At 48.4% G+C, this 10,000-nt stretch overlaps 1 protein-coding gene across 2 annotated transcripts in view; it reads left to right on the top strand.

Annotated features, from left to right (window-relative positions):
• mark3a (MAP/microtubule affinity-regulating kinase 3a) overlaps positions 1–10,000 on the top strand; it is a 32,673-nt gene that overhangs the window by 18,653 nt on the left and 4,020 nt on the right. The window contains exons 11-16 of one of the 2 annotated variants that reach the window (XM_062522541.1): positions 2,551–2,663; positions 2,935–3,082; positions 3,517–3,731; positions 4,241–4,335; positions 4,519–4,758; positions 5,009–6,870. In XM_062522541.1, the coding sequence (XP_062378525.1) occupies positions 2,551–2,663; positions 2,935–3,082; positions 3,517–3,731; positions 4,241–4,335; positions 4,519–4,758; positions 5,009–5,039 (842 nt within the window). In that variant the 3' untranslated portion in view covers positions 5,040–6,870. Of the gene's footprint in view, positions 1–2,550; positions 2,664–2,934; positions 3,083–3,516; positions 3,732–4,240; positions 4,336–4,518; positions 4,759–5,008; positions 6,871–10,000 lie in introns of those variants that run through there. The other variant, XM_062522542.1, reaches the window with a different exon arrangement.

Here is a 10,000-nt window from a genome sequence, read left to right as displayed (position 1 = left end):
TCTTAAACACGACATGGCCTTTACACAGTAATAACGTTCCTTTAAACACGACATGGCCTTTACACAGTAATAACGTTCTTAAACACGACATGGCCTTTACACAGTAATAACGTTCTTAAACACGACATGGCCTTTACACAGTAATAACGTTCTTAAACACAACATGGCCTTTACACAGTGATAGCGTTCCTTTAAACACGACATGGCCTTTACACAGTAATAACGTTCTTAAACACGACATGGCCTTTACACAGTAATAAACATTCCTTTAAACACGACATGGCCTTTACACAGTAATAACGTTCTTAAACACGACATGGCCTTTACACAGTAATAACGTTCCTTTAAACACGACATGGCATTTACACAGTAACAACGTACTTAAACACGACATGGCCTTTACACAGTAATAACGTTCTTAACTCATTAACTGCCATTGACGTCTTTAAACGTCAATTTAGACACATACGTTGACTGCCATTGACGTCTATAGACGTCAATTGCCGTTTTCAATGGGGAGGGCTCCTGGGTGGGCTTGGGAACGATCTGGCAGAGTTTCAGGCTTGTAAACAGACTGCACTAGCGATCCGAACCTCTAGATGGCAACAGTGCCATTTGGATCATTAGTATCTGCCTAGAGTGCACAAGTCATGCAGAGACAACTAGCAAACACACTGAAGATCGACCACAGTGGATCTAGTTTGCACGTGATGCAGGGAATAAATATGCTTACTTCTTACATCAAGGATGGAAAACACGTGAACGGTATGATCCATTTACATTGGATATTGCGATATAGACTAACAACAACCTTGCTAGTGCTAGCTTGCTAAGTCTAGCATCCTGTTCAGAGTCTTTAGCGACCATCAGAGTCCCTAGCAACCTTGACGAGACTGACGAGATAACAGTGCAATCGTGGTTGACATACTACTGAAACGCTAACGTTAAAAAGTTGATTTTCACAAAAAGATCGTTTTCTCCATGTTTTGGTCAAAAACAGGTGTTTTTAGCAAAACTAACCCATGTTCTACTGACGATTGCTAAACGGAAAACGATAGAAACAAGCCGTTTTTTCCTGGTGAAAGAAGAGAGTCTAATCTTTCATTTGGTACCTTCGGTGTTTACATAGTCATAAAGCTCACCGTTCGGTGGATCTTGGAAAAACAGTCAAAATGCTGTAAAACGTCTGGCAGTATGGAGCGCTCTGCACTGAAAATCGCTGGCAGCCAATGAGTTAAACACGACATGGCCTTTACACAGTAATAACGTTCCTTTAAACACGACATGGCCTTTACACAGTAATAGCGTTCTTAAACACGACATGGCCTTTACACAGTAATAACGTTCTTAAACATGACATGGCCTTTACACAGTAATAACGTTCTTAAACACAACATGGTCCATACACAGTAATAACGTTCTTAAACACAACATGGCCTTTAAACAGTAATAACGTTTCTTTAAACATGACATGGCCTTTACACAGTGATTAGTGGGGGCACAACACTATGGGCTGTTTTTGCCTCAACACTTAAAGGGATAATCCGGAGTGAAATGCACTTTAGATCAATTTTTCGGACTATTGGGAGTACATACGTTGAGTTGACACCAAAATCATGTCATTCGGATGTATTTTGAGAATGTTCGAGTTCACCGTTTTTAGCCAAAACTCGCCTGGAAGTGACCGGGGCAAGTCCTTTCGCCGCTACAAAACGCTATTTTTATACCTCTTCTACTGTTCCAACCAACACTACACTTACGTGGTAGTGAGTAGAGGGTCCCTAAAGCCAAACCGAAGTATCCCCACGTCTTTATGTGGTCGGATAGAGAGTCCAGAATGAATTTAATCGAGTCCGTACCTTTCCGGAAATGTTATTAAAATGTTGTTAACACGTTGCTAGCTGCAGCAGTGACATTTCCGGAAAGGTACTGACTCGATTAAATTCATTCTGGACTCTCTATCCGACCACATAAAGACGTGGGGATACTTCGGTTTGGCTTTAGGGACCCTCTACTCACTACCACGTAAGTGTAGTGTTGGTTGGAACAGTAGAAGAGGTATAAAAATGGCGTTTTGTAGCGGCGAAAGGACTTGCCCCGGTCACTTCCAGGCTAACGAGTTTTGGCTAAAAACGGTGAACTCGAACATTCTCAAAATTCATCCGAATTACATGATTTTGGTGTCAACTCAACGTATGTACTCCCAATAGTCCGAAAAATTGATCTAAAGTGCATTTCACTCCGGATTATCCCTTTAACTAAAAGCACATGTAAGATATCTAACTGTTAAAGCTCCGGGCCTGAACTCGATTGTTTGAAATGATCCAGTATGATGTGAGAACATCTCTGCAGCCTAACCTGCTTCAAGCCCTCTAATAGCCTAACCTATTTGTGCTACTATGTTTCATGGTGTGTGTGTGTGTGTGTGTGTGTGTGTGTGTGTGTGTGTGTGTGTGTGTGTGTGTGTGTGTGTGTGTGTGTGTGTGTGTGTGTGTGTGTGTGTGTGTGTGTGTGTGTGTGTGTGTGTGTGTGTGTGTGTGGGTGTATCAGACGTGATGGTGGGGATGGGCTACTCGCGTGAGAAGATAACGGAGTCACTGCAGAAGATGAAGTACGACGAGATCACGGCCACCTACCTGCTGCTGGGACGCAAGACCAATGAGGTGAGAGAAACGCCCCGCTCTGCACCAATCACAGAGCCAGACCCGCCCCACTCTCCACCAATCACAGAGCCAGACCCGCCCCCCACCCCACTCTTCACCAATCACAGAGCCAGACCCACCCCCCGTCCCACTCTCCACCAATCACAGAGCCCTGCACTGCGCTGCACTGGACTCCTCTGTCATTGGTTGAGCTCGGCTTAATCACATTCATGAGGAGAGAAAGGGCAACTTTTCAATCGTGTGTGTGTGTGTGTGTGTGTGTTTGTTCTAGCAGGAGATTAATGAGTCCAGCTCCAGTAGTAATCTCTCATTGGCTAAGACGAGACCCTCCAGCGAGCTCAACGGCCAATCGCCTTCTCACCTCAAAGTGCAGAGGAGTGTCTCCACCAATCAGAAGTCTCGGCGCTACAGTGACCAAGGTGAGCCGGCCAATCAGTTTTCAGCACTGAGAACGATACACAACACACCGCAACACGCAACACACCACAACCACACACAACACCACACCACACCACACCACACCACACCACACAACACACAACACACCGCAACACACACAACACCACACACACCACACACCACACCACACACAACACACCGCAACACACCACACACAGCACAACACACAACACACAACACAACACAACACACAACACGCAACACACCGCAACACACACCACACAACACAACACACAACACACACAGCACACCACACAACACAGAACACCCAACACACCGCAACACACACCACACAACACAACACAACACAACACAACACAACACACACCACACACCACACACAGCACACCACACGTGTGTGTCAGCATCACTCACTTCCTGCTTCTCTTCCCAGTGAGTCCGGTATCGGCCGGTTCCAGCTCGTCCAAGCGGGCCGTGGCGGGTTCTGGAGAGGGTGAGCAGCGTCTGGAGGGGGCGCGGAAGCCGCCTGCACACACACCCCCCTCACACACACCCCCCTCACACACACCCCCCAGCCCCATGCTGGGCACCGCCAGCAACCCCAACAAGGCCGACATCCCCAAGAGGGGCAGCATCAGCACTCCCAACGTGAGTGTGTGTGTGTGTGTGTGTGTGTGTGTGTGTGTGTGTGTGTGTGTGTGTGTGTGTGTGTGTGTGTGTGTGTGTGTGTGTGTGTGTGTGTGTGTGTGTGTTTGTGTCTGTCCAAGAGAGGCAGCATCAGCACACCCAGTGTGTGTGTGTGTGTGTGTGTGTGTGTGTGTGTGTGTGTGTGAGTGTGTGTGTGTGTGTGTGTGTGTGTGTTTGTGTCTGTCCAAGAGAGGCAGCATCAGCACTCCCAACGTGTGTGTGTGTGTGTGTGTGTGTGTTTGTGTCTGTCCAAGAGAGGCAGCATCAGCACACCCAGTGTGTGTGTGTGTGTGTGTGTGTGTGTGTGTGTGTGTGTGTGTGTGTGTGTGTGTGTGTGTGTGTGTGTGTGTGTGTGTGTGTGTGTGTGGCCCATCTCTAGATGATGTTGGTGGTCTTGTTCTATGCCACCAGCTTGTGCTACTTTTGACTTTGTTCTTGTCTACATCTGGTGTGTGTGTGTGTGTGTGTAGAATTCTGGTGGCATGTCGCGCAGGAATACGTATGTTTGCACCGAGAGAAACAACACTGAACGTCTGTCTGTGATTCCCAACGGGAAAGAAAACAGGTAACACACACACACACACACACACACATACACACTAATTTACACACATGCACACACACGCTCATAGAAGTTGATTAACAAAAATAATGTGTGAATGACTAAGGACTTCTGCAATAGGGGGAGCAGCTGTGCTAAAATGCCTAATGTGTGTGTGTGTGTGTGTGTGTGTGTGTGTGTGTCCAGTGCGTCCCTGTCCCCCAGTCAGAAGGCCCCCGGTGCGTCCACTCACAGCATCAGCAGCGGTGCGGCGCCAGAGAAACTGCGTTTCCCACGAGGCAGTGCGGCCCGCAGCACGTTCCATGGAGGCCAGCTACGCGAGCGCCGCACGGCCACCTACAACGGCCCCCCCGCCTCCCCCACCCAGGGCCGCCGCGGCAACACCAACAACCTGCTCACCAAGCTCACCTCCAAACTCACACGCAGGTAACACACACACACACACACACACAGGCCAACACACACACACACACACATATGTTCTGTCATTTTCTGATCCATCTCTGAATGTCTTTTCTGAATTGATGTCTGACCCTTCTAGTGGTGTGTGTGGTGCTCCTTCAACTCCATTGGTCCTCATGGTGTGTGTGTGTGTGTGCGTGTGTGTGTGTGTGTGTGTACAGTCATCTCTCCTCTTCTCTAATGTCCTGTTTGCTCATCTTGTGTTTTGTTGTAGAAACATGTCATTCAGGTTTAACAAAAGGTAGGCTCCGCCCCTCCCCCGCTCATCCAATCGTCTCACTGCGTGATGACCTTTGACCTAACTAATTAACTCAACTTAACGGACTCCATTACACACGTGGACCGCATCAGCCACACACACACACACACACACACACACACACACACACACAGCGCTGATTAACCCCCACACTAGGCACACACTGCCCCCAGCAGACTGTGCCTTAGGGCTAGTTTACACACACTCTCACACTCACACACAAAAGGCTAGCTGACACACTCTCACACACACACACACACACATAAAAGGCTATGGAGTCAAAACAGCGCCTAAAGCTCTTGTGGCTGTGAAAAGATATCCACATGTGTAATTTTGCAGCTGTATAAAACAATTGTGCTTGTGCGCAGAAATGTTGTACTTGTAGAAATATTTTGCGCATGTGCGGAAAAAAAAAATCTTCGAGAATATGATTTGTACAAGTGTAGAATCGTTTTGTAGCTGTGGAATTAATTTGTCTGTGCAAAAACAATGCGTACCTGCAGAAATATTTTGTGCACTTGTGAAAAAAAACATTTGTCCACAGGGATTTAGTTTGAACGTGTGTTAAACTTTAGGAACTTAGGCAGCAGTTGGGAGAAGTGCAACGTCTGCATCTCATCATCTATCTTTAGTGTGCCAAATGGAGTAGCGTAGCTACAACGTCGTTTCTGAAGAGACAGACCAGACCAATCAAGTGCTGACCAACTGACCACTAATCTCCCCACAATGCATGTCTGTGTGTGTGTGTGTCTGTGTGTGTGTGTGTGTGTCACTCTTCAGCTGCTGAGGACTGCATCTCTGAAGTCAACTTGTGTGTGGAATTGCGGTGTGTGTGTGGTGCATAACCCAATGTGTACATCGTGTGTGTGTGGTGCGTTGTGTGTGTGTATGTGTGTTTGTGTATAGGGATAGTATGTGCGTATGTGTGTTTGTAAGTACGTGTGTGTGTGGGGGGTGTGTGTGTGTGTGCGTGTGTGAGGATAGTATGCATAACCCTCAGCCACAGGGAAGGAACGCCCCTTACCTAGACGCTACGGTCCCAATATGTGTACTTTACACCCCTAGTGTGTGTGTTTTTACTTTACCCTCCTAGTGTGTGTGTGTGTGTGTGTGTGTGTGTGTGCACATAAAATAGCTGTGGCATACTCCACCAGTTCTCAGTGTTGCTCCACTGCCCCCTAGAGGTTGTGGAGAGAAGTGCACACAGCACACTCCATTACTGTATGCAGATGACTGCATTCTGTGTGCTTCTCTCCTCCCCTTTCTCCCTCCTTCTCTCTCTCCCTCTCCCTCCTCTCTCTCTCCCTCTCCCTCCTTCTCTTTCTCTCCCTCTCCCCTCTCTTTCTGTCTCTCCCTCCCCCTTTCTCTTTCTCTTCCTCCTCATCTGTCCATCATTGCATCTGTATGTACATCATCACCCCATCATCCTGAGAGACTGAAACCCTGAATGCATTGTGGTGTGTACACACACACACACACACACACACACACACACACACACACACACACACACACACACACACACACACACACACACACACAGCTGTTTTTGTGTATTACTGTCACTTCACTTCTGTCTGATTCTTTCTCTGTATGTTCTTTCTCTTCTTTTTGTCCCTCTTTCTCTCCCTCTCTCCCTCCCTCTCTCTGTCTCCCTTCCTCCCCCTCTCTCTCACTATCTCTCCCTCACTTTCTGTACTCTTTCTCCTCTCCCTCTCCCTCTATCTCTTTCCTTCTCTCTCCCCCTCCCTCCCTCCCTCTCTCTCCCTCTCTCTCCCTCTCCCTCTCTCTCCCTCTCCCTCTCCCTCTCTCTCTCTCTCTCTCCCTCCCTCTCTCTCTCTCTCTCTCTCAGGGTCACTCTTGACCCCAGCAAGAGGCAGTCAGCGCTCAAACCCAGAGAGCCCGCTGCCCCCTCTCCTCCTTCCACTCTCTCTACCCCTTCCAACCCTGCAGCCAAGGCTCTTAGTAAGTCTCTTCTCTTCTCTTCTCTCCTCCTCTCATCCTCTCCTCCTCTCTTCTCTCCTCTCCTCCTTCCACTCTCTCTACCCCCTCCAATCCTGCAGCCAAGGCTCTTAGTAAGTCTCTTCTCTTCTCTTCTCTTCTCTTCCTCTCATCCTCTCTTCTCTTCTCTTCTCTTCTCTTCTCTTCTCCTCCTCTCTTCCTCTCTTCTCTCCTCTTCTCCTTCCACTCTCTCTACCCCCTCCAACCCTGCAGCCAAGGCTCTTAGTAAGTCTCTTCTCTTCTCTTCTCTTCTCCTCCTCTCTTCTCTTCTCCTCCTCTCTTCCTCTCATCCTCTCTTCTCTCCTCTCCTCCCTCCAACCCTGCAGCCAAGGCTCTTAGTAAGTCTCTCCTCTTCTCTTCTCCTCCTCTCTTCTCTTCTCTTCTCTTCCTCTCTTCTCTTCCTCTTCTCTTCTCTTCTCTTCCTCTCCTCCTTCCACTCTCTCTACCCCCTCCAACCCTGCAGCCAAGGCTCTTAGTAAGTCTCTTCTCTTCTCTTCTTTTCTTCTCCTCTCCTCTCTTCTCTTCTTTTCTTCTTCTCTCTTCTCCTCTCCTCTCTCCTCTCCTCTCTTCCTCTCCTCTTCTCTACCTCCAGCCTACATCCTCTCTTCTCCTTATCTCCGCTATCCTCCTCTCCACTCATCTCCCATTCTCCTCTATCCTCCTCTCCACTCTTCTCCTATTCTCCTCTATCCCCCTCTCTACTCTTCTCCTCTATCTTCTCCTCTCTTCACCAATTCTCCTGTCCTCTCCTCCTCTTCTCTTTTCCTCTGTCATCCTCTCTTCCTCTCCTCCTCTGCTGTGCTTCCTCTCTGCTGTTCTCTCTTTTTCATGTCATCCTTCTTTTTTCCCTCTCCCCTCTGGGAGATTGATTGACAGGTCCTCTCCCCGCCCCTCTGGGAGATTGACAGGTCCTGGCCCCGCCCCCCGGGAGAGTGATTGACAGGTCCTCTCCCCGCCCCTCTGAGTGACTGATTGACAGGTCCCCTCCCCGCCCTCCTGGGAGATTGATTGACAGGTCTTTGCCCTGCCCCTCTAGGAGATTGACAGGTCCTCTCCCCGCCCCTCTAGGAGATTGATTGACAAGTCCTCTGCCCTCCCTTCTAGAAGATTGACAGGTCCTCTCCACGCCCCTCTGGGAGATTGATTGACAGGTCTTCTCCCCACCCCTCTAGGAGATTGACAGGTCCTCTCCCCGCCCCTCTGGGAGATTGATTGACAGGTCTTCTCCCCACCCCTCTAGGAGATTGACAGGTCCTCTCCCCGCCCCTCTGGGAGATTGACAGGTCCTCTCCCTGCCCCTCTAGGAGATTGACAGGCCATTCCCCGCCCCCCTGAGTGACTGATTGGTCTTCTCTTGCAGAGACAGGAGCACTGGCTATAGGGAGATGTAGGAACACGCAATCGGACAGTGGCGAGAGTAAGGTCACATTCACACAGACACACACACACACACACACACACACTTCATGCAGCCTCATTGAGACCTGTGTGTGTGTATCTCAGCTTGTGTGTGTGTGTGTGTGTGTGTGTGTGTGTGTGTGTGTGTGTGTGTGTGTGTATGTATTCATACACTCACACGCGTACGTACGTACATGTACTTACAGTATGTACTTACGCACGTACGCACGTGTGTGATTGTGTTTGTGTGTGTGTGTGTGTGTACACAGAGACGTCTGTGTGTCTGTCTGTGTCCGGTCTTTGTGTGTCTGTGTGTGTACACACTCAGGTCCACCCACAACAGTCAGCATGTATGACACACACTTTTAGTGTGTGGGTAGATGGGAGGGTTAGTCGGATATGGCTGTGTGTGTGTGTGTGTGTGCACATCTTTATTATTAAACATTGAACTACATCATCACAACAGATTTACATAAACACACAGACACAGACAGTAGGTAGAGTGAGCTCTGCAGCTTAGTGCGTTGTGTGTTGTGTAGATATGTCCGTGTGTGTGTGTGTGTGTGTGTGTGTTGTGTAGATATGTCCGTGTGTGTGTGTGTGTGTGTGTGTGTGTGTGTGTGTGTTGTGTAGATATGTCCGTGTGTTTGGCACTTTAATAGGCTGTAGTGCTCAGTGGTCAGCTTCCCCAGTCTACCTCTTATCTGGACCAAAGACATCGCTCACTCTCTCTCTCTCTCTCTCTCACACACACACACACACACACACACACACACACACACTCTCTCTTACATCCCCTCCTCCCCCACCCCACACACACAGAGAGGTTTCTCAAGTCCTCACCTTCCGTGTTCCCTCTGTTCATTAACTCCCACCACAGAGCCACACTTGCCACCATGCATCTCGTCTCTCTCTCTCTTCTCTCTCTCTCTCTCTCTCTCTCTCTCTCTCTCTCTCTCTCTCTCTCTTTTTATTCTTCTCTTTTTCTGGTTGTTGAGATATATGTGTAAAACTGTTTAATCTTCCCTCCCCCCTTCTCTCTCTCTCTCTCTCTCTCTCTCTCTCTCTCTCTCTCTCTCTCTCTCTCTCTCTCTCTGTGTGTGGTGTAAAGAGTCTCAACCGAGCTTGAGAGAAGCGGGAGATTTGAGGGCTCAAGGTGAGGTCTTATTTCAGTCCTCCTGCTGCTTCTGATGCTGGTGTTAAACCGGTCTGATGCTGGTGTTAAACCGGTCTGATGCTGGTATTAGTATTAAACTGGTCTGATGCTGGTGTTAAACTGGTCTGATGCTGGTATTAGTATTAAACTGGTCTGATGCTGGTGTTAAACTGGTCTGATGCTGGTATTAGTATTAAACTGGTCTGATGCTGGTGTTAAACCGGTTTGATGCTGGTATTAGTATTAAACTGGTCTGATGCTGGTGTTAAACTGGTCTGATGCTGGTATTAGTATTAAACTGGTCTGATGCTGGTGTTAAACTGGTCTGATGCTGGTATTAGTATTAAACTGGTCTGATGCTGGTGTTAAACTGGTTTGATGCTGGTATTAGT

The sequence above is a fragment of the Sardina pilchardus genome, chromosome 20 (assembly GCF_963854185.1).
Source record: "Sardina pilchardus chromosome 20, fSarPil1.1, whole genome shotgun sequence".
In the NCBI taxonomy this organism is placed as follows: domain Eukaryota; kingdom Metazoa; phylum Chordata; class Actinopteri; order Clupeiformes; family Clupeidae; genus Sardina; species Sardina pilchardus.
Note: the sequence above shows the minus strand (reverse complement) of the source record. Positions and strands in the feature narration are given on the sequence as shown.